We start from the raw sequence: 25483 nt of genomic DNA on the forward strand, positions 1-25483 counted from the left end.
TGTTACACGCTTACTGCGAGCTGACAAGAAAAAACTTTCATAACTCACACGTACAAATTATTATACAATTTGTAAATAAAACAAAGAGACAATTATTATTTTATCATCACTCATAGTTTTGGACAAATCTCGTCCAAAGCAACATTTTAAGGTCCATGTCAGCTTAAAACAGTAATACTTTGGCATTACGTTCAGCCATCTTGGATTTTCCGCTTTCTCTGTTTTTCTTTTTCCAAAGTAATCAAAAGAATATTACAAAGCAGCCACCAGAGGGAGCTCTAGAGCAGTTTATAAAACTGTATAAGCCAGTGTAAGTTATAAAGTCAGAACAAGCGTAGTCCTTGGAGAACCAAAGATACCTTGAAGGACCCCCAAGACCCCAGGCCTCTGGTAGAGGACCCAGTGGATGTTCATGTGAGAATGTGCTAATGATAGATGTAACTGAAGTAAAACTGCATAAACTGAATTAAACATGAAGAGAATTGTATTCATATGTGACTGAATGTTCACAAGTATTGGAACTTCCTAACATAGAAAAGAAAAATAAAAGCCTCATCTCTGCATCCAGGAGGGCGACGAGTCTCAGACGGCCTTGAACACTCCGCTTAGACACTTTGTCACTTGGATTAACAAATGTGTCTGCTGTGTTTCAGGCTCTGGAAAAGAAGGTCTTAAGAGACATTTGGTCTCACCAATTTTTGCTGTAATTTTCACCTTTATTGTTGAATACACCAGTTTTCAGTTGGGTGTTTCTAAGATAAGATAAGATCACCTTTATTAGTCCCACACGTGGGAAATTGGTTTTGTCACAGCAGGAAGTGGACAGTGCAAAAGTTATATAGCAAAAATTAGAATACAATACGAATAATATACTGTACTTCATACTGTATTCTGTTTTCTTCAGTGCACTCAGTTCTTTCTGGCTTTGCTCAGTGATGTAGTTTTGTACCCACTGTTTTCCCACACATAATTTGCGTGCAGACAATGTCAGTAACTGCATCCCAAAGCACTCTGTCACAAGGATTCCTGCCTCACTCTTTGGTTACAGACGGTGGGATTACACTCTTCACCTTTATCTGTGTCAGTTATCTTGACTTGCTCACCTTTGTGGACAGTCTTTAACCCAGTGAAAAACAGACGGATAAACTGCACATTTAGTACTGCAGCCAAACAGTGGGTTTCTTCCTGATCCCTTTGTGCCAGTGGCTAGCCTTTCTGTCACTTTTGCTATGGGATATTTACCATTTCTTGGTTAATTCCCCTACTTGAGACAGCCTCTGATTTTCTTCCTTTTTAGAGTCGACTTCATAAATGTAAAAGTCAGATCTGAACATGCTGTAAAGACTTTAGCATCCAAACATTCAGCATCTAATGATTTAAAAGCCAAGACTGCATTGGGAAGCTCCATCTTGTATGTCCACGTATGACTGTATCATTGTTCAAAGTCCATGGTAGAGTTTGTCACAGTTACACTGGGGTCTGTCGTCATCTTCTCAAGGCAAAAAACATCATAGGTCTGGTCTTTTTCTGCAAGAAACAAACTGTCAAGATTCGTGAGTAATGTGTTCGTACCAGGATCCTTGTTCAAGTCATCAACCAGTGTTTCCCCCACTGTTTCTCTCATCCAATTGGAAACCATGAAAACACCAGTTGCTTGCTTATCTTTGTTGAGCTGTGACTCGTATCCAGATAGCACCTTCATTCTTTCAGCTTTCATTCGTCAAAGTCTGGAGGAAGTCTGTCATTGCGAGCCATCCTCTCCTACCAATATTGATCTATAATGAAGTCAGACTTTAAGGTGGTTTAATATTTACTTTATTAGTGTACATCACCATCCTGTTGACTTCCCAAAACAACTGGGATGTCCCCACTTAGAAAGTCCAACTGGAATAAGCTTGCAAGTCAATAATGTCATCCATAAATGCAGGCTAAAATTATGTCATGCAAAGAAAAAGCCAAATGATTAAAGCAACTCTTTTTGGGAAACATGGATGGCACATGGAACGGGACATCCAGGTTGTTGTCAGCACTCAGTTCAAAAGAAGAGTTCTTTGAATTCAGATATTTATGAAGGTTGTTGTTTTATTGTCAATAAACTAAGGCTACGTCCACACGTACCCGGGTATTTTTGAAAACGCATATTTTTCTATGCGTTTGCACCCTCGTCCACACGTAAACGGCGTTTTTGGTCACTGAAAACGGAGATTTTTAAAAACTCCAGCCAGGGTGGAGATTTTTGAAAACTCCGTTTTTGCATTTACGTGTGGACGAGAAAAACGCAGAAAACGCAGCGTCAAAGGTGTGCGCCTTTTTTGACGTCACACTGTGCACCACGTTATTGTTTCGGTGAAATGAATTTCTACAATACTGTTACTGTTCATTGTACTCTCTGCAGTGTTTAAATGCTGACATATACACACGGCTCGGTTCTGCTTCTATGCCCCATCCTTGTTTACTATTTCCCACCGAGGCTTCTAGACTTCTGATTGGCCAACATTTCTACAGGTTAGGAATATATCGCCACCTGTTGCTTTGGCATGTTCCTAGCAGCGTTTTCCTTCATTTCTGCATTTACGTGTGGACGGGATTATTTTTTAAAACGAAAACAGAAAATCTCCGTTTTCAAAAATACCCGTGTACGTGTGGACGTAGCCTATAAATATATGACACTTTCAAATCACTGCATTTTATTTATATTCCACACAGCATCCCAAATGTTTTTTGAAACAGGGGTATAAATGTAACTATCATCCAATGAGATCAAGGAGTTTCCCTTTAACCTTGGCAAAGCTCTTGTATTTTGCCTGCCAGTTCCAGGCAGTGTAGGACCCTGACTCTCTCTCTCTGGAGCTCTTCAGGACTCACTTGGCCTGCCAGCTTAGCAGAGAAATGGATCAGGTCTTGCATAAAAAGGCCCAAGGTCCCTCTTGGTGCCGGAGGAATCTGAGTCAGAGCCCCTGAATCAAACTGAAAGTTGATGTTTTTTGCTCGGGGGAGGCCTGGTTGCCGTTCCTCAATCCATGTCAGAGATCTGGATAGACATAAGATGAAATGATTACACGTCATTTACGCCCGTCATCTGTCCTTTCGTCATGACAACCAAACGACTGGGACATATTCTCACTCAGTGGCTACTCCAATGGCTTTCTGACTTTAAAAATACTTTTATTTATTCCAGTTAGGTGAAATGAAGTTATGACTCATGTACTGCAAACTATACATTTAACCAATCACATCCCAGCACAACTGACAACAGAAAAGAGTGATGTTTCAAACAGACTTTTGGCTATGATTTTGAAATATTATCCGCATGTACATTCCTGTTGTTTGGGGTTTAGTTAGTCTGTTTGGTACAACCGTGCTCTGATGTTGGCCCTAGCCCCCAGTCTTGTGTGCTGACATGTGGGATAAGGTGTCCTATTTTCACTTGTTCTTCATTCAGATGGATCTATCCTCCGTACCTGTTGTCAGATGTTAGCAGCTTTGCAGTCATCTTGCTGTAGCTGTTAGCAGGGTCCTCCTCCAGTGTTGCTGCAGATACTGAGAGCTCACCAAACAACTCAACCAACCAAGTAAGGCGGGCGATGCCGCTGAATGATGGGAAACCAAATCCAGGCTTTAAAGCTCCACCTTGAAGAAATTACAGCACGTACATTACTAAGAGTTTCCTGAAGTTTGAATTAGACCAGAGTTGATGAGAACTGTTGTGTGTTTAAAGCATCGTACAGATGACTGAATTATTAGACCTCAAATTTTTGTCAAAAATTCCCTTAATACTGTTTCTAAGATTGCAAAGGATAGCATTTCTAAAGATACGAGTTTTCTTTAGAAAGCATAAATTTCTATATTTCTGTTTGTATAGAATAACAATTGTTTCTGAAAAATACCAGGGTCAACGTTACTACCTCTGAACTTAGTCTTACTGAGTAACAGCACACCACTCCTATGCTTTAACTCTGTAATGCTCAAAGTTTGTAAAATCTAGTTGTGGTTATCTTCCAGTTTACACACAGTATAAAAACGTCAGCAAGGGTTTGAGCTGTCACTCAACAAATCGTCATAATAAAACAACTGAGTTTAACCTGGAGAAAAATAAACGATGATCCCTACAGAGCAGGATATGAATATACAAAGTTATTCTAGTGTTTCCAAATGTCAAGAACTGCAGTAAGAAGTAAATGGACTGGTTCTTATATAGCACCACAAGTCTGGCACAGATAGGAACTGACAGAGTTCAAACAACACTGCACAGGACTCGCCAAAGAAGAATGTGCTGGGATTGCTCAGGAGACGTGTGCTGTCGCAAACAAACATCTGCAGGCTGCTATACACAAACAGGATACACAATTCACTATTTAAATCACAGGCGGTAACTATACCAACAATTTTCTTTAAACACTACAGGTGCTGCACAGAATATTATACATAGATACACATACAAGCATATTTAGAGTTTTCATATTCATCTGGTTTTCACTGGTCATTGTGCTTCTGCCTCGCGTGCAGGGACTGTAAACGAGGGCCTAGTTCATCCTTTGCAGTATCCTCAGAATATTCCCTTCCCTGGGTAACGTTCTGCTGGTGGAAACGTGATCTGATTTTAAACCCAAGGGTTATTTAAAAAGACACTCTTTAGCTTCTGTCTCTTACCAGTAAAATGAAGAGTACCTTCTTGCAAGGTTTTTCCCTCTACCGCTCTCTTCAGCTGTTTGTATTCCTCTGACAGCAGCTCAATGTGTTCTTCATGCAGAATCACTCCTGACAAACAGACACAGTTGCTGAGAATCAGAGGATTCAAACTTTTACAAACAAAAAAAGAAGGCATGCTACACAAAATGCAAACAGGCGATGCAATCATGTGTGCCCATATTTTATTCTCAGCAGAATATAGAAAACATCAAATGTTTAAACTGAGAAAATTTACCATTTATGAAAAATGTTTTGAAAATATTAGCTCAACTTGGATTTGAAGACAACGTGTCTCAAAAAGATGCCGGCCACTGCGTAGCATCTCATTTCCTCGTGTGCCAAATGTTGTTGTCTTACTCAGGTATGCAAAGACCCTCCCTGAGTACAACCTGGAAGAAACATGTTGCCCTAAAGCCTCTAAAGCCTGTTCCTGTCTGATGCACCTCCATGATGATCCCTCTCGTCTTCATATTTTCGGGAAGGAATTTCAAATTTTGATTCAGCTTCAGAGGTTTGGCCCACAGCAGATTTCAGATGGCTTCTTCTTTGCAGCTTTAACCTGCTAACTGTGTTAAAAGACAATTATTTCTGGATGCGTTCCTAAATCCATGCTGTCATTTCCATGACAGAATCATGTCTGTTTTTAATGCAGCTCCCCCTGAGGGGCATTCAGCCTTTCTGTGCCCATGCACACAGACATTTCTCCAGATTCTTGGAATCTAATATATAGGGATGGGTACCGGTATCCGGTGCCATGATGGCACCGGTTCTGACATAAACGGTAGTAACCAGACCGAAAAGCAGCGCACATTTCGATGCTTTATTTCGGTGCTTTTTTTTCCTGAGCTGTGATACACTTTAGATTCTAGCCAATCATTTTACGTTTCCGAGGATAGTAGGCGGGTCCAGGTACGTACGTTCTTTTAGAGCCGAGCTACAGATTAAAAATGCCCAAGGCGAAGCGGTCAAAGTCTGGCTGTACTTCACAGCAAAAGATGCAAACTCAGCAGCCTGCAACAAGTGCTTTAAGCTGATACTGTGATACTGTGCAAAGGAGGTAACACCTCGAATCCGATGAAACACCTGGAGATGCATAGCGTTTTTTTTAAAAGCCGAGAAATGCGCCGTGTTTGATAGCTTGCTGCGAGACCTCACACCGAGCACATCTACTGCGGGTGTGGTGCCTGTTATCGACCCGGAGTTAGCAACATCCCCCAAAAACCCGAAGAGGAGAGTCCTGGCCCCTAGCCCTGCCAGTGTAGCAGAAATGATGAGGATGATGATGGCAGCAGCAGCCATTCTTCTCTGCGTGAGTAGCTTAATGTTGTTCGTGTGTAATTTACGTTAAGTACAGTAATGCGTGTAAGGTGAACTAGCAAACATCATCATAGCTACATGCGGCTGTCTTCTTGTTTGATGGCAGATGCTCCCTTCACCCTGGCCAAAAAGGCTAAAATGACCAAAGAAAAAGTGGAAAACAGTTAAACATGAGAGGTTTTTGGACAAAGTTTGTGTTTTTTCCATTGTTTAAGCACTGCTTCCAGCCAAGAGTGATACCATATATGCCCCATAGCTGCAGAAAAGGCTAACATTGTTATCTTTTTACAAAAAAACAGCTGAACATGAGAGGTTTTTGGATAAAGTGTGTGTTCTCCATTCTTTAAGCACCGGTTCGAGCACCGTTTAAGCACCGGCACCGTTTCAAAAGTACCGGTTTGGCACCGGTATCGGATAAAACCTAAACGATATCCATCCCTACTAATATATCATTAATATCATTTGCTGTAGTTGGAGACATCTAGTCTGTGTGGTCCATAACAGAAGAACATTATTCTAACATTGTTCCACAACTTTTGTAGACTCAGTTTTCTGCAGATTAGCGAATCTCTGCCCATAATATTACCCTGGCTCTCTAAGATGCTCTTTCTACAGCCAATCATATTACTGACCTTTTGCCAATGAACCTAATTTGTCGCAAAATGTTCCTTCAGCTGTTTCTTTTAGTATAACAAATATTTTTTAGCCTTTGTTTCTCCATCTTGACACAAGTGAAGTGTTGCTGCAATCAAATCCAAAATGAGCTACTATTTTTCTTAAATAAAACAAAAAGTCATTTCCCACAGTATCATCAAACTGTGTTTCTGCAAAACAACCGATCCAAATACTATTATGAATTAGAGATCACTTGCAGAACCATCAGGGGTAAATGCTCATGCTGTTCTCACGTCAGTAGTGATGACAACACTGTACTTAATAAAAGGAACTTCCATTACTCTGAGATGTTACAGCTGAATTGCTTCACTTTTGAATTATCTGTTTGACAGCATTTCTCCGAACTCAGCGTTTGACGTGCAAAGGGAACGTGCATGGTAGCACACAATCATAAATGATCACCTTTTTCTTCAGCTAAGTCCCAAAGCTCCACAGCAGCCTTGTAGCTCATGGTGATAGGATACTCAACACAGACATGCTTCTGTGCCTGCAGAAACATCCTAATGAGACACGAGTTCTTGGTCAAAATGAAGGCAACAAGAATAAGTAGAAGGTCACGTAAACATTCTGAATTTTGTTACAAATGTTTTCTACAATGGGAGAAAAAGACTCCTGTCAGATAATAGAGCACTATTGGGGACAAAATTAGATATGTACTTACATTTTACTTGAGCGCATAGGCATATTTGAATGTTTGTTTAGAGCCCCCCGCATGCACACATCCTCCAACCACACACACCCATATTTTGTCCATTGCGGTTTATTTCACACCTCAAACATTTAGTAAACAATTAAGCAAATACAAGTAAACAGTAATAAATTACAGGTTGTAATAAAATAAACTACTAACTCTTTGACGCTACCTCCACACCTACACAGGTATTTTTGAAAATGCAGCTGTTTCGTCCACGTAAACGCGTTTAGAATCACCGAAAACTGAGATTTTTAAAAACTCCTTTTTTGCGTTTACGTGTGGACGAGGAATACAGAGTTCGTCACGCAACATCAAAGGTATGTGCCTGTTTTCACGCTGTGAGCCACGTTATTGTTTACATGAGATGAATTGCAGAATGATAGAGACGAAATACTGTTAATCTGACTATCTGCAGGTTTTGCACACAGTTACTGTCCCTCCATTTACAAAGGCAGAGGCGTCACGTGTAATTATTTTACATGTAGTTGTTTTTTCCTGTGTAATAATATTCAACATTGCTATCAGTACATTTTTCAATTCCTCTGCAAAATGGGTTTAAAAACAAACAGCTGTGGGATCCTGTTTGTCCGTGATTTGAACCGGGGGAACAAGTCGCTGCAGGATCAGCCTGATGTTATTTGTATCCCGCTGTAACTTTACTGTATAAAGAGCAAACATCTCCAAAATGTCAGGAGTAGTTAGTCATTAAGTGTTTGTGAACTAAAAATCAAGAATGTGGGATCCTGTTTGTCCGTGATTTGAACAGCCCAGCGCTGCTCCCGACGAAGGGAAAACCAATCCTGCAGGGAGACCTACCTCGGCACTTGTGCAGGTGAAGCCAAAGGGAAGATTTGCTTCATTATATTTTCTCGTCTTTGGCTTAGAATGAAGTTGGTTTGGAAACATATTCAGCGATGCTTCATCTCCTGCTTTGCGTTTGTGTGGGAGCCCCGTCAAAAACCTGTCCGTCATGCTAGCAGTGTCCAAGTGTTCTTTTTGTTTTTTCTTTTCATACCGCGCCCCCCCTGCAATGGCTCTGCGCCCCCCCCCAGGGGGCGGGACCAACACTTTGGGAAGCTCTGCTTGAGAGTGTCATTCTTGCCAACCTAATCAATGAAACACCGAGACTTTGGCTACTACCACATTCAAGGGAACAATGTGTGGCCTTTAGCTGTTAAATGTGTAACTAAGTCTAGATGCAGTCTGGCTACTGATTCACTGAAAAAAAATTGAGGGGTTTCCACTCCAGTAAAAATGACTCAGCATATTTCCTTAAATCTGATGTTTAACCTCTTTCACGTTTGTAATCTAAGTATTCCCAACTCCCTGTACATTTTTTCTACAACATTTTGTAGTTGCCTGTCACAGACATTTACCTGACATTGTCCTCGTGTGACATGTTCTCAGTACAGATGAACGCCACATGAACGTCGTCTCTACCCAAAGCCTCCTCCAGTGAGATCTGACTCACCCCCTGCTGAGGCTCCAGGCTTCTCCTTTAGTAAACCAAAGCAAAAGAAGCAAAGAAGAATACAGTAGTCACAGTTAAGACAACATCCTATGAGACTGAAGATTCACAAACAACAAAAATGAAAATATACACCGATTGTCAATATAACAGCTTTACATTGCTAAACGCTATGAACTTTAATTCACTAACAGTCTTATAAACTGTTCGTAAACACAGTCTGCAACCCTGGGTGCTTGACTTTACACACCTGAATTCATGGAGTTGGCCGGGACAGTGAACACTGTAGTGTACTGTGACTTTTTATGGGTACATGGCAAGTCATGGCCTCCAGTTTGGAAGGAGCATGAATTAGTGTGTGAGGTTGAGAGATACCAGCTGGAAACAGCTGACTTCACCTCGTCCCAGCTTGGGGGTTCTGAAACCAGTCCCCTGGAATGGGGCTGGAATCTGTTCCAATCCTGGGAAACAGTTCGGCAACCGAAGAGGTGGAAGAAGTGTTCTACTGTATCTGTGACTGCTCCGATGGAGAATCTCTGGTTTGATGGCCTCAGGATGGCCTCTGCTTTCTGCAGATGATTTGTTTCTTTTGGCTTGATCAGATGATAACATTCAGCTAGAGTGGTTAACAGCCCAGCTGGAAGCAACTCAAATGAAAACCAGCACTTCCAAGTCTGAGGCGATGGTCCTCTGTAAAAAAAAAAAAAAATGGCAGAGTGCCCGCTGATTGGAGGGAAGTAGCTACTCCAAGTGAAGGAATTTCTCAGGGTCTCACAAGTGAGAAGACTGACATCGATTGGTGCAGAGCTGAGTCTGAAAACAAATCTGCTGGTTTACCAATCGACCTACGTTCCTATGCTTTGGTTAAGGGCTCAGTGTAGTTTTACTATTCCTCTGCATGATGACTACGATGCCTCCTGTTTTGAAGCGGTCTTCATGGAAGAACCCAGGGCAGATTAATTAGAGAGATTAGATATCTGGGATATCTGGGAACTACTCAGTGGAAGAGCTGGAGGACCTGGGTAGGAATAAGGACAACTTGTCTCTGCTTACACTGCTGCCCTTGCAATGTGACATCCATCATAATGGATTGCATTTATATAGCGTCATTATATACCATCAGTTAGCTTTATTTTCATTCACCTCTGGACTCATCATGAGCAAGCAATTTATAACAATAATTTTGCTTGACAAAGACCACATACACTATATCTCATATCATTATTGAGCTGCATCAGCATGTGTGTGTTACCTGGATATAAATCCTTTGACAGCGAGTTTCTCTGCAGGAGTGCCACGTATTGGCACCAGCATGTCTCTGATCCTAGCACAACCAGCTGTGCCAATGCCAACCACCACTGCTCCAAGCATGCTGCGTGAGGAAAGGTTAGGTTGTGTGCAGGATGTAACAAATATAATGTAAACAATATATGAACAACTATAATGAACAGTTTCATGTTTCATTCTCATCCAAAACACACAATCTCCAAATCTCCTCCTTTTTAAACAGACTTGCTTTGTATCAGTGCTTGTTTCTTAGCCAGCCCCTAATTTTTAAACTTTGGACTCTGTGGAGGTCTGATGGGATCTTCCAGGAATGGTGATGCCATTTTCTGGAAAACTGATTGGTGAGCGGGTGATGATGTCATACTTCTTGATCTCTAATCTGGAACTTAATCTGTTTGGGAGTAGGTTAGGCTCCAAGCATAAAGACTGCAGTACACCTGTCAGAGCTCTAGACTAACTTTTTCCCACGGTTGCACTGTTGTATGGCGTTATTTTTGTGCCACTATTCTGAGCGCACGTAAAAAAAAAAAGTTTGCAGGTGCAAGTGTTGCATTTTGAGGAGAAATTTATTTTGAGTGAAGAAAAGCTAAATTTGAGTGAACAAAATTCATTGCTGCGTGCAAAAAATGTATTTCAGTGTTTGCTATTATCCACACACACAACAGCAGCCCCTCTCGCTCAGTTTTTGCATTTGCGCTCGCTCGTAATGTGTCGCTCGCGCTCTCAACATTTCTGCCCGTGCGCGCTCAACTCTTTCTCTACACCGTTATATTTGTGCCACAAAACCAGCCAATCACAGACTTGGATGCAAAAAAATCTGATTGGCTGTTTTTGTCTCCAATCAGCTCGAAATTACGAAATGAAATATTCCAGAATCCATTTCATCCAAAACTCAAACGAGGCAGTGGCGGAGTTTGAAATATTACTCTGTCTGGGTCACAAAATAAACTTTAAAGATATTTTCATGTGAGAATGTTTCTGTGTGAACTTCAAATACCTGCTCGATTCATCAAGACATCACATATTTGCATAAGTGCTCTAACGTTTTCGGAGATGCCTGTTACCCACCAGCTGACCGCATAGCTGGACTGGCCGTTGGGCATACCGGACATTTGCCCGCTGGACCAATTGCAATACATCTGTATTGAGGGGAAAAGGACTTCAGCTACAATAAAAAAATAAAAAAAAAACCACACAAAGCTGAAGTTATTCTGACTTTGCTGCACAGCTGCCTCTTCTTCTCTCATTCTCCCCCCTCCCTCTCCTGTTTCTACTTCAATCATGAAACTGATCAATGATCTGCTGATCGTCTCTCTTGTTTGTTTATCGCCCACTTTGCGCCAGAAACAGGAAACCAGCGGATGTCGCGCTAAACAACAGCAGCTTGATCAGCTGTTGTTAGAATGTATTTAATATTACTTTCTAGTATCAGCTGATGTTTGCTGGAGCCACAGCTGTAAAAGCTGCTGGTCATGATATCAGATATCACCACAATGTGGTGTATGCTGTACAGTGCAGCGAGGAATGCCCAGACCTCTACATCGGAGAGACCAAACAGCCACTTCACAAGCGCATGGCACAACATAGAAGAGCCACCTCCACAGGACAAGACTCAGCAGTCCATCTGCATCTAAAGGTCAAAGGTCACTCTTTCGAGGATGCCAATGTTCACATTTTGGACAGAGAGGACAGATGGTTTGAAAGAGGAGTGAAAGAAGCCATCTATGTCCACTGTGAGCGACCATCTTTGAACAGAGGCGGTGGTTTACGACACCAACCGTCTGCCATCTATAATCCAGTTTTGAGTTCCCCCCCAGACGCCTTAACACCCACTCACATCCTGGGCCATCCTTGTCCCTCTTTGGGGGGAAAACTCCCACTGGGTTTAAATCTGGGACCCTCCACCATTTGACCTTAGAACTGAAGAAGCTTCTTGGATGAGAGGTGAAACGTCTTCAAGCAACTAGGGCTGGGCCATATTATACCGTTCACGGTAATACCGGTACAATGCTTAGCAACGATAAGAAAATGAAATATCGCGATAGAATATGGGTAAAACGCGCATGCGCAGTGCCGAAAAAGCACTGGTTTGGTGTTTGTCCGTCAGATACACAACAAAGCATATTTTTTTGTAGAACATGCAAGCGGCCGTCGTTATTGCCGTATTTATCGGACTAAGGTGCTCGTAAATCTGGGAGTAATCTGGGTCCTAAACTCCGTCCTTTAAGGTCCCGAAGTCAAACGAACATCACTGAGAGTTAAAAACTGTCTAAATTCTTCCATCTTTAATAAAATGATCAGCGTTGCTGCTTTACCAGGTGTAACTATGATGTTTAACATCCAGGCATCCATGAAAACAGAATTCATTACATTTAACGGAGTTAGCGGAAGTTAGCTCGCTAGATTCGCTTGTTACCTAAGCATGATATAGCATGTTCTGACTGAGAGATTTCTGGGAAAAAAAATCTCGCTGCTGTTCTATTCCCATGTTGTTGCAGTATATTAATAACTAACCTCGTATTGTGGATGAATAATCTCAGTTGTTCTCCTGACTGACGTTTGGCCCGTGTACAGCATCCTGCTATGCGATTGCATTTGTCCCTGACCACCAGAATCCCTCACATTAACTTTTTTCGAGTGGAAAAAAAGTTGGCGTTCATCCTCCAGCTTCACTGTGCTAATGTTATGCTAACATAGCTGTGTCGCTAGTGATCACGTAGCACATCATTATATACCAGGTAGCCCAACTTCAGTAACCCTACAAACGCCACTGCTGTTTAGTTTAATGTCTTCATTTATGTTGGAAGTGATAGCAGAGCTGTACGTTTGAATTAGTTTCAGAAATCTCTCAGTCAGAACATGGTATGAAATGTTTAGGTGGAAACTAGCGAGCTAACTTCCTGTTAACTTCTAACTCCGTTAAATTTAATGAATTCTGTTTTCATGGATGCCTGGATGTTAAACTTAATTGTTACACCTGGTAAAGCAGCAACGCTGATGATTTTATTAAAGATGAAAGAATTTAGACCGTTTTTAACTCGTTTGACTTTGGGACCTGAAGGGGAGGAAGTTTTGGACCGAGATTACTCCGCGAAGCTCCTCACCACAGCAGCCGTAATGCTCTGACAATCCATCAAACATTTTTAACAGATTTCTGCAGCCAAAATCGGTTCGAGGTCAGTAAGCACAACCAGAATTCATACATAAGGCACACTCTCGATTTTTGAGAAAATTAAAGGATTTTAAGTGCGCCTTATAGTGTAGAAAATACGTTATACAGAAGAAAAGAATATATCGTGATATATATCGTTACCGCACATGCTTCAAATTATATCGCGATATGAATTTTAGGCCATATCGCCCAGCCCTAAGCAGCAGTCACAAATGCAGTATTGCCGCTTGTGGTCTTTCCACACTCATCACAGTAAACGCAGTGCATCAAGTTGTCAGCTTTACTGTATCTTAGCCAGGGAAACTGGTCAAACCACTCTCTTTGAAATGTTGTCAAAGGATTTTTGCTTTTAAAGGTTTTATTATTCATATAATAATCAGCTAAGAGTGTTTATATTTCTGTTTGTACTCAACCAGCTGCACAATTAACCGCTGGCTCTTTGCTCTATAACGGAAACTGTTTGCCATCACATTATCTGTCAGCAACAGGAAACGGCCACCCAAGAATAAGAAACGACCTTGTAGAGAACACAACGTTTTGAGAAGTCACACCTGCCTGTTTGACTAGATAAGCATGTTATTTCCTTTTTTGTATGTTTCATGCTGTGTATAAATAAAGGCAGAGAGCTGCTGCAGGGTGTGAGTCTCCGTTGAGCTCTCACCCGTGCACGTTAAACTGCTGAAGTGTCTGAGTGTTATTTCATTATATCTGAGTGCTTGATAAAAGAATATCTCTAACAAATGTATACACTTCCCCCTTTTACTTTCAGTGGTCTCTGGCTCAGAGTCGATCGTGTGTGGCTCATTATGGGATGCCGTCTCCGGACTGGTGTTAGACATAACCTGACAGGTTGATGGCTCCGTGTCAGAGCTGGCTATGAATTTCAGATGGATCAGGCCTTAACGAAAAAGTTATCAATCGTTCTTTTCATCTTTTCTCATTACCCACGGCTGCATCCACTTCTGTCAGGCCTAGGCTGCTGACTAGGGCTGGGTATCAACACTGATCTCTATTATTGATTCAATTCAGGTCTGACTCAGACAGTGTCAAAGTAACTGAGGATAAAACAGAAAAAATCATGAAGGAGATTTTTCTGGCCTTGCTTTTTATAGCAGATAACCTTAAAAATATTCTGCAGTAGAACAAAAACTGAAGAAAACCATGATTTAACAAAGGGCTGTGCGATATGACCAAAATCTCATATCCTGATATAAGACATCTATCGTCCCGATAACGATATAAATCACAAAAATTTAACATTTTCTGTAAATTCTGTGAATCTCGGGCAGCTCGACTTGCGTGAAGTGTTTTCAGCTGGGCGCTGTGTACCTGGAGTTGAGACTTAACCGATGGATGAAACGATACATTTTTAGACATAAGTTGTAACGGCCGCCGTTTTCTTTGTGAGTATTTATTACACGGCGTGCTGCGGGGAAAAGCCTGTTCTAACGTTTGAGTATAAGGTTTATTTTTTAGCACCTGACAGCTCCTTTATGCTTCTCATCCGTAAACACTCTGAATACTCTTTCACGGGATTTCGTTTATTTTGAAAAGTCTCAACAGGATCTTGAGCTTTATTGTGAAAGGTCAATATGTTAATAAGCGGACGGTGGAGCCACGCCATTGTTTAACCGTTGTGGTTGCTAACGACAACGCATAAAAACATAAAAAGTGACGCTTGTCCATCTGTAGTGTGGCCCGATCGTGGCTCAAGAGTTGGGAGTTCGCCTTGTAATCGGAAGGTTGCCAGTTGGAGCCCCGGCTTGGACAGTCTCGGTCGTTGTGTCCTACTGGTGGTGGGCCCACCCCAGGGTGGCTGTGGCTACAATGTAGCTGCCATCACCAGTGTGTGAATGACTGGATGTGTAAAGCGCTTTGGGGTCCTTAGGGACTAGTAAAGCGCTGTACAACTACAGGTCATTTACCATTTATTAAATATAAGAGAAAGAGAGAACTTTAAGAAATGAATATAGCCACAGTGACCATCAAGACCATGAAAAAATATTGCCGTAAAGAGTTTATTTTGCGACACCACGAAATAACGTAAAATGAAACGATGGATATATCGTTATATCAAACAGCCCTAAGTCAACATATGAACATTACCTGATGCTGCTGAAGTGAAGCAGAGCAAAGTCACAGAGGTTTTATTAGAGACACAGTTAAAGTTTTGCAATGTGTCATCATTTTAAAAAGCTTAAATTTCTTCGGTACAGCTGCCGACAGCGTTGTACACGACTTGTGTGAAATAAGCGAATGAATAATGCAGAAAACAGATTTGAAAACTGTTCTTGAAGTACACTGAAAGAGAGAGAGAGAGAGCTGCGCAGGAACTTTATCGTGGTGGAAGCAAAACAGCAAAAGTAAGAGGGAGTTAATGAATGTGAAGCATAGTTTTGATCTTCTTTTCCTGCTAGTTCAGTGAATTTGGTTGGAGAGAGGAAACCTGCAGCTTCAGACTCTGTGAGCTGTCGGCTTTCAGCACCGACGGCGTGTCCATGTACGTGCGGTCAGGTGAGAAAGCTCGCTGATTCTGACGCGTTGGGTCCAATCTTTGTGTTTACGTCTTTGTGTGGAATTCGTGTACCTGCTCATTTGCTGTTTTAGCTGTTTGGTGGTTGTTGAAATAGTTTTGTGAGCTTTATTCTGAGATTCTGAAAATTACATTTATATTTAATAATGGATTCAGGACTTAATGAATCGATATCGCTTTATTCAAGCTAAAATCACTTTTAATCGGAAAATCGATTATTGAAACCCACCCCTAATGCTCACCTCTGTCTATCCATCTGCACTTTTAAACATACACACGTAGGGCTACAGGAATATCTGAGCCAATCAGAGAGGTCCCGCCGCTGACTGTCTCTGATTGGTTTAGACCACGATAGGGGCATGATGTGTGTTTGTTTTTGTTGTTGACCACATGGAGACTTTCAGAGTTGCAGAGACTTTTTTAACCTGGAACGGCTGGTTGCACCGGTGCAACCTCGGATTTTTTTAGTTGCACCATTGAGAAATTAGGTCGCATGTGAGCCCCGCCTGTTAATGCTGTGTTTATGTTCAATGTGTTGCGTGCCAATTTTGACATCACATCATGTGTTGTCAGCTGGCAGTGCACCTCTCAATTTTTATAAGCTGGTGCGTTGTGCCATGGCAACTGGGTTGAAGACACAAGTTTACGAGCCTGTCGGTTTTTTGCCGTTTTATTAATGTTCCAGTACAGCAGCTCAGCGATCTACAGGGGGAGATGTAGGAAAAGTTTGAAAACTTGAGAGTTTGTGGAAAAAAACTGCAAAAAAAACACTCAACAAATCTTGGCTTCTGGCTTATGTGGCATTATTGTCTGATTGGCAGGTATAAAGGCCATAGTACACCTGCTGTAATGGTCACTTCGCTCACCACCGCAACCGCATTTCACAGAAACTTGTATTTATGCCCACTCTGCGGATGATACGTGTTAAAGGATTTCACCACATAAGCACTAATTTTGACTACGTCCACACTAGCCCGGACAGATTTGAAAACGGCGTTTTCATCTGAAAACGCTCCGCGTACACACTAGCATTTTCAGTCGTTTTCACAGAGTTGTGTGTCCACATTGAAACGGCCGAAAACGCTTACGTTCCAGTCCTGCAGATGGGTGAAACACAAGAAGAGTCGACCGGCCTCCTTTCTGTCTGTCGCTTATTTACTTTCCGGCTCGTTAAAATGTCGAGGAAAAGCAGCGAGGTTTTTAAATGGACTAACAATGAGGTGGAGTTGTTGCTGCGAGTAACACAAAAGTACAAAGTTGCAAAAGCGAGTGAGAATTAAAGAATTTGAAGAAAAGCTATCTGGAGCACGTACAGGCTGATAGTAATCTTTAATAGGGCTGTCAAACAAAACAACTGCTGTATAATGCCCTCCACTATCTTTGTTTAATTGGTCACATGACTGCATCATATGACTAAAATGCGTCATCATTTTCACTGTCCACACTGCGACGCGAAAGCACCGTTTTCAAATGTATTTTTTTCGAGAGCGCTTTGAAAACACTGCGTTTTCCTTGAGCAAAAACACCGTCTCAGTGTGGACGGGAGGCCAAAGCGGAGAGAAAACGACGTGGACGTAGCCTAAAGGTGGAATTGAACTCAGGAACCTTCTTGGAGTGAGGCAGCAGTGCTAACCACTAGAGCAGGGCGATACGACCAAAAATATTTATCACGATATACATTGAAAATTTGTGATAACGATATAACTGACGATATAATTGATGTGAGACAAAATACTTTACAACTCCTCAACTTTATTAGTGCAAAAAAACCCAGCAATGTATTTTCACTTAAACAAGCAGCTTTTTTTTTTATCTGCATCAAAGTCATATAAAAACGTAACAGTGCAAATTCCTCGCTGACAGTTTAACCAAAAGGCATTTCCAGTGGAAACTGGCCAACATATCCTCAGCATAACCATGTATAATATCCACTAAACTTAAAAAGAGGTTATACACACACAATACGGTAACATTATGTTGAAGCACAGTACGTATCACTCCGCGAGGCTCCGCCTACGATGCCGTAATGCTCCGACAATCCATCAAGCGGTGCGGCTTCGTAGCTCAGCAAAGTCGTACTGAAACATTTGACAGATTTTCGAGCGCCGTGCACATAAAATCGTTTCGAGGTCAGTAAACACAACCAGAGTTCATACATCAGGCCCACGGGATTATAAGGGGCTCTGTCGACTTTCAGAAAAATCAAAGGATTGATTTTAAATGTCGTATTTTCCAAACAACACAGTAATAACGACGGCCCGCTAGCATGCGCTACCAAAAATAGTGCTTTGTTGTGTATCTGACGGACGAAAGCTAAACCAGTTCCACACCACTGAAGCTGCAGCATTTTTACAAACCAATTCTGGTTCATTGTTTCATTCATCGATCCGCTTTCGCTCTTCTCATTCTGCGTCGCCGCCATGTGCGTATGAAAACAAAGGCACTGCGCATGCGCGTTTTACCCATATTTTATCGCCATATTTCAGTTTGTTATCGTTGCCCAACATTATAGCGGTGAATGGTATGATATGGCCCAGCCCTACTAACCACCATGCCACCATGTTGCCCACATTGCAAAACCTTTATAATAAATACAAGATAATGGAAATTCAACTCAAAAAATATTTAATAAGATAGATAATAACATGTGTCTATAAAATGTTTCTCAGCTATATTATTATTTTCAGTCACATGACTTTTCAGGTGTTTTTGATTTTTTGTTTGATAATTCTTCCTAATTAAAGAATTAGAACATGAAGTCTGATGTCTTGTATTCTTTATGAAAGAATAATTTGAAATACATTACTTTTGCTTTTGAGTTTCCACACATTACTTTTTTGTACAAAGTATCAGTATCAGATCAGTATCCTCGATACCAGCCTGGATTTTCAATTTTCAATTCAATTTTATTTACACAGCACCAAATCCCAACAACAGTCGCCTCAAGGCGCTTTATATTATAAGGTAGACCTTAGTGTGTGAATGGGTGGATGACTGAATGTGTAAAGTGCTTTGGGGTCCTTAGGGACTAGTAAAACGCTATACAAATACAGGCCATTTACCATTTACCCTACAATAATGCATATAGAGAAAACCCAACTATCATATGACCCCTATGAGCAAGCACTTTGGTGACAGTGGGAAGGAAAAACTCCCTTTTAACAGGAAGAAACAGGCTCAGGGAGGGGCGGGGCCATCTGCGGAAGACAGGATAAAGACATGCAGTGGAGGAGAGACAGAGATTAATAACAGGTATGATTCAATGCAGAGAGGTCTGTTAACACATAGTGAGTGAAGAATGTGACTGAAAAGGAAATACTGAATGCATCATGGGAATCCCCCAGCAGTGAGCCTGCAGTGTGAGAGCGAAGTGCTCTAATAGGGTGACATGGTACTACAGGGTCATTAAGATAAGATGGGGCCTGATTATTTAAGAGGAGCAGGATTTTAATAACCACCATTTTCATGAGAATCCTGCAAGCTCAGAGAAATGACTGACACACAGAGGGTGTGTCCAAATGTTGAAACAGTTTGCATATGACGCAATATTGTCTAAGTGGCGAGACCTGTCATTTAGGAGAATACTGCAGCAGCTTCTTGCCCCTTAACAGCAGGTATAAACGATGAACAACAAACGGTGAGCAAAGCAGGTAATATTGGCCCCTTTAGAGCAGCAGTCCCCAACCTTTTTTGCGCCACGGACCGGTTTATGCCCGACAATATTTTCACGGACCGGCCTTTAAGGTGTCGCGGATAAATACAACAAAATAAAACTAGTACCGGTACCGATAAAAAGAAGATTTATTCATAACACACGTGAAAAGACCCAGGAAAACCGAGTTGACGATAAAAACGATAACAAAATAACACTGAAAACCGATAAAAACCCTGAAAACCATACATTTCACACCTGAGCCTCAACTCTCGCAGCCCGGTACCAAACGACTCACGGACCGGTACCGGTCCGAGGCCCGGGGGTTGGGGACCGCTGCTTTAGACGATCCCAAAAATACAGTTACTCTCCACTGTGTTCCTGTTCATGACAAACTAAATGAATTTACCCCAAATTACTAAAATATTGATATTTTAAATATGAGAATCGACTCTGGAACATAGATATCTGGTGTCACAGACACTTCAGTGCAGCTGTCGCATGACACAAAGATGGTGTCATGATGACGTCAGAATTGGTAAGCATAGTGGCCATGGGGATGTACTCTGGGAAGAGTGAACCACCTTTGCAGCAGAGAAAACTCAGTGTTAACCCTGAAGTTACCTGGATATGCCAAAACTCGTCTTCGTGGTACAGGCCTCTAAACGATTTTGAATGTGTTTGCTTCTGAAATGAATCCCAAACGAGCTCAGTTCAGCATACTTCTTTAAGAAGGCGCATAAATGACCAAGCAATGGTTAGACTACATGCCTGTGATGTAACCCTGTTAGGTAACTGGTGACAATAACTTGAGGCATCAGCATTTAAAAAACGAGCACGGTTACTATCAATCAGTTTAACCTGTGCTCAACTTCACCAGAAAATTCAAAAAAAGTTGTGCCACAAACAGATTGTCAGCATTTAGCAGTTGTGAGGTGTTGGGCTATAATCTGTAAAACATATGTCAAACATATCTCTCTTGAATGACGTCAAGCCAGAAAGATCATTTCTGTTATGAGGTAATAGCTCCAATTCCCTTTTTATCCTTTATTTGTGAATGTAAAACGCTCATTAAAATTAAAAATGTCTTTTACAGGAGAGATCAGAGGGCAGCAGAGGGCAGTAACGTCATATATATGGGTTATAAAACACAGAGCAGTATAATTACGCGGAGCGATGAAGATACTTTCAAAGCAGGTCATTTCTTTATTTTATCAAATAACCCCTTTCAATGTAGATTATTTATTAATATAAGGAAAGATATTACACACACCGCACTGAAACACCAGTTTTTTCAGTCTGACAAAAAGTCGGACCACCATCTGCCGGCGATGGTCCGACAGAGCGCGAAATATTCTGTCAGCGCCGCCGCTTTGTAACGAGCCGCCGATCATTCAGCGTCGTTGCTACAAAACAAACTGCATCATGTTTGTCTCTTACCTGAATTTCTTTATGTCCTCCGTGATTCCCACAAAAAAATGCAGCTATTACCGAAGTGCTGCTTACGTACAAGTTACATATACCGACCTGACATAACAACACTTCGCAGCGAGTAAGCGAGCAGCACCGACTGTGACGTAGCTGCTGAAAGCCCCGCCCTGCATTAGGTGCGCTTGTTTTGTTCAGGCGGAGTTATATTTGGTACACGTGCAATAGGACGCTACACAGAGCTACACATTATATGTTGAATGGCTGCATTTTTTTAGACTATTGTTGGTCAGCACAAAATTGTACTTTGTGAAAAATCTACGAAAGAGTATTAGGGTCTCATTAAGAAAACAAAATATTATCGACCACATTTTGAGATTGAAGTCATAATTCTGTTTTGAGAAATGTGGAGAGGCACGGCTGCTGTTCCCTCTGAGTCAGTTTTAGTAACAGGGAAAGAAATGATTTGTCTTAGAACATAAACACAGTCATGAGTGTAACGATGTTGAAAAGCTTTTGGTCACATGTGAAAACACAAACTTGGAAGAGTGCATTTGTACAAAATACAATGACAGTGGACAGATGCAAGCTTATCAATAGTTTACCCTCGTACAATAAAGAAGATGTGTGCTGTGTCACACGACGGCCCATCGACTTGTTTCACTAACTTATCTGCACGAGGCATTTTGCAAACGTGGCTTTTTATCTTGAAAGAACAAAGGTAAGCTCCACATTTCGACTTTCTTCTCAAAATAGATTTTTTACATTAATCTGGAAATTTCAACTTTATTGTCCAAATGATAAAACAATCAGTTTGAAATACCACTACAAACGGTGGAACACCACATTTGTTTTTCAAAGAAGAAAGAATTTTTACTATCTTGTATTGGCTGAAATATTTATCTCTTTAAAAAAAAAAAAACTGTCATTGCCACATGGTTGACATTGTTTTTATCTTTATCATTTAGTCTGCTGTCAGTAACTAAAACTGGACTTGTTTGTAACCCAAAAATAAGAAATGACCTTGTTTTATCGTGAGACTAGGTGTAGAGGTGTAGGTGACTTTCTTGTCCTAGTTATTCTTGTGACTTTGTTAATGTTTAATTGATATTTAACAGTTAACCATTTAACACAAAACTGAGTTTTCCTGCATAACTATTCAAGCCAACGAACAAATTACTTCATCCCAGACCTCTCCTATCTTAAAGATATAGCCAGCCAGTTATCAGAAAAGCCACCTTGATCTCTCAGTTACTGCCCTCAGGTTGAGCTGATAGCACACTGGCCTGAAGAGAAAGATAACCCACAGGAGCACTGTTTTTCCATTCATACTCTGTGTGCTTGTGTGCATTTAAAATGAATATGTGTATGCATTTTTAAACTCTGTTTTCAAATGTGCATTAGTTATTGATAAGAAGAGGTCACCAATCCTTCACAGGGCTAAAAACAGAGACAACCATTCACACCTACATTTTACAGTTTATAATCACCAGTTAACCTAACCCCATATATGTCTTTGAACTGTGGGAGGAAGCACCCAGAGAGAACATGTACATTCCCCACAGAGAAGCCCCAGACTGGATTCTAACCCAGTGCAGAACTATCCTGCCCCATTTTCAGGGACCTGCCAGTTTTGTGAACGCTCAGTGGCTTTTCTTGATGATGTTAACTTTCACCACAGGTTCTTCCCAGATTTCAGCAGGGTGGCTACTGAACCAACCTCACCCAAAACCCCTACCAGTTGGCCATTGAACACCTGAAAGAATAGTCCAGGCTAGGTGCTGTACTACCACAACACTGCAATAATAAAATGCACTGAAACTGCATTTCTGTGTTCATGAAGTCCACCTTAGCAGGCATGAACAAATGCTCAGACTTATCTCTGGACAGCAGTCATTCAGCAACTGACTCAGCTAAAAGCTATGATAAAACCTGCTGATTCAGAACCTTATGTTAACCCTCCTCGTCCTCCTCCTCAGAGCTCAGCACAGGCATGACGATGACTCCAGAGAAGTTACCGTCCACACCTGAATATGTTTATATTGTCTAGTCTGTAAAATAGTCAGATGTCTATTCATATTAATGTACAGAATTCACCTGCTTGCTGCTACTACTGCACATTCACCCAATGTATATACTAATATATATATATATATATATATATATATATATATATATATATATATATATATATATATATATATATATATATATATATATATATATATATATATATATATATATATATATATATATATATATATATTGTTCTTCCTCTAACCCCCCATTTTTGCACATGTCGAGGAGCGTGTCAGGCTACATTTCACTGTGTGTTATAGTTGTATAACTATGCATGTGACAAATAAAGAACCTTGAACCTTGAAGTTTTTACCGGTGAGTTAGAGAAAAGTGGGGGATTTCTCACTCAGTTTTTGGTTTTCTGGCAACAAAGCAAAACAGAATCCTCTGACTATGCAAAGATTCCCTGCTGGGAGGGTCACTGGGATCCTACTGTCACGTTTTAGAAGTTTAAGTATGATTGCCATGAGTGGTCCTCACGCAGGTACTGGGGGGGGCAGCTAGGGGGACCTCAGAGTTAGTCACAGCAGCCCTGTTTCATTCAGTGCACAAACGGCCTGCGAGCTGAAGTGCTTGTGCTTCTGTGTTTGCAGAATGAAAGAATTAAAGGAGACTATTATAAACTCATGCACACCTGGAATTGTCTTTTTGTCCAAGTGTGCAACATAACCAACGCAGCCGGGCCGAGCCCATCTCTCTCCTTCTGTCTGGAGAAGATGCCCGGTTCCCAGTCTCTGGGAACGGTTCCCTGACATTAAATCACAAAACGTAACCTGTCTCTCTCTCTGTCTGGCAAACAGTCCGAGTAAATCAGTCTGATCCTATTTGAGGCCCTGAGCTCCCCTCTGGTTCTTGATCACACTTGGTTTAATGTTCATAACCCAAACAATGATTGGAATAAGAATTGCATTTCCAGTTGGAGTCTCACTTGTCAATACAACTGTTTGAAATCTGCCATTTCCCCTACACTGTAACATTCACCATCCAGACCTGTAGAACCACCCGCACGGTCTCACTAAACCAGAAGCTCTTGAGAAATGTAGAAATGTTTTGGGGGGGGGGTTTAAACATAGCGGCTAAGCCACTGAGGTGTTGGATGGCGGGGTTGCCACTGTTACGAATGAAGCTTGAGAAAGTCCAATAACTCCAGCCATACTTAACTTGTCAGTTTAACACATTTATTGCTCATCAGTAGCTGCATTTGTTGTTCAGCAGTTCCTCTTAGTATTCAACATCATTTAACACAGCGGTCTCCAACCTTTTTTGCGCCACGGACCGGTTTATGCCCGACAATATTTTCACGGACCGGCCTTTAAGGTGTCGCGGATAAATACAACAAAATAAAACTAGTACCGGTACCGAAAAAAAGAAGATTTATTCATAACACACGTGAAAAGACCCAGGAAAACTGAGTTAACGATAAAAACGATAACAAAATAACGCTGAAAACCGATAAAAACCCTGAAAACCATACATTTCACACCTGAGCCTCAACTCTCGCGGCCCGGTACCAAACGACTCACGGACCGGTACCGGTCCGAGGCCCGGGGGTTGGGGACCGCTGATTTAACATACATCACAACAGTGCAGCAGACAAACAAAAAGCGTCCCCTAGCAGCAGACATGAGGTAACAAACACAAATGGCTCCTACAACAACCATCAAGTGAAGCTCTGCTCTCTCCTATAATCTAAGACCACGCTGTAATGTGTTTATTCTGCTCCACAACCCTTTCTTCGATATTGGGCTTCTTGTTAGTGTGTGCATGTGTTCTGTTTGATTTACAGTAAACATCAACATTTAAATGTCCCCCAGCATTGATGGAAATCTCAGTCTAAGCTAGCCTGTCATCTTTTCATACCCTCCCTGGTGAACTTGAAGTGATCAGTGAAATGTTCGGAGATTTGATTTTCACCCAGGTGTCATCCACATACCTGATCCAATGTCTTGGTGGTGTTACAGGGTAGGATAACAGTAGGGTGACCAACCGACCTCTTTTCCCCGAACATGTCCACTTTTCACATTCTGTCCGGGACGTCCGGGAGGATTTTCGAGATGGATGAAAATGTCCGGGTTTTCCTACAGGCCTACAGAGGGCCCATATGTGCAACGTCATCCCTGAACTGCTGTGTTGTAAGTGGTTGTTCCGCGCTCACAGACGGGACAGAGCGCAAGCGGCGCGCTGAAAGGATGCCAACGCGCAAGTGCATCTTTTCAGACAAACTGCAAAATAAATTTGTGGTCGGAATAAATGGGAGGCGTAGTGCACTGTGTGCAGAGCTGGCACATACGTTTGTGTGTCTAACAAAGGTGCCGGAGATCTTGTTGCTTACATGGACACAGAAAAACAAAAAGGCTGTGCGAGGCGAAAATTCATCTAGTAAGTTGACTGAGTTCTTTGTTACACCCGGGAAAAACAAGGATGCTGTTGTATCTGCAGTAGAAGGCGCACTGGCATTTCATGCTATGAAGCATCACGATAGCTACAGA

General features: G+C 41.5%; 1 protein-coding gene across 1 annotated transcript; it reads right to left on the reverse strand.

Moving 5' to 3' along the window:
• Nucleotides 1-1798: 1798 nt before the first annotated feature.
• On the reverse strand, nt 1799-21074 carry blvra (biliverdin reductase A). Its single transcript, XM_084912459.1, has 7 exons — nt 20928-21074; nt 10096-10215; nt 8752-8871; nt 7084-7181; nt 4651-4758; nt 3462-3630; nt 1799-3031 (listed from the first exon to the last, which is right to left on the reverse strand). The coding sequence occupies exons 2-7, from the start codon at nt 10212-10214 to the stop codon at nt 2776-2778; spliced, it is 870 nt and encodes a 289-aa protein (XP_084768585.1). The 5' UTR covers nt 10215; nt 20928-21074; the 3' UTR covers nt 1799-2775.
• Nucleotides 21075-25483: the final 4409 nt, after the last annotated feature.

The sequence above is a fragment of the Perissodus microlepis genome, chromosome 18 (genome assembly GCF_051167445.1).
Source record: "Perissodus microlepis isolate ML-2025 ecotype Zambia chromosome 18, ASM5116744v1, whole genome shotgun sequence".
Lineage (NCBI taxonomy): Eukaryota > Metazoa > Chordata > Actinopteri > Cichliformes > Cichlidae > Perissodus > Perissodus microlepis.

What these genes read in the sequence shown, in the direction of transcription:
- blvra (XM_084912459.1), bottom strand. Translation starts at nt 10,214, where the DNA reads ATGCTTGGAGCAGTGGTGGTTGGCATTGGCACAGCTGGTTGTGCTAGG. An exon ending in GGACTTAGCTGAAGAAAAAG is followed by an intron (nt 4,759 to 7,083) that starts GTGATCATTTAT and finishes TCTGTTTGTCAG; the next exon opens with GAGTGATTCTGCATGAAGAA. An exon ending in CTGCTAACATCTGACAACAG is followed by an intron (nt 3,032 to 3,461) that starts GTACGGAGGATA and finishes ATGTCTATCCAG; the next exon opens with ATCTCTGACATGGATTGAGG.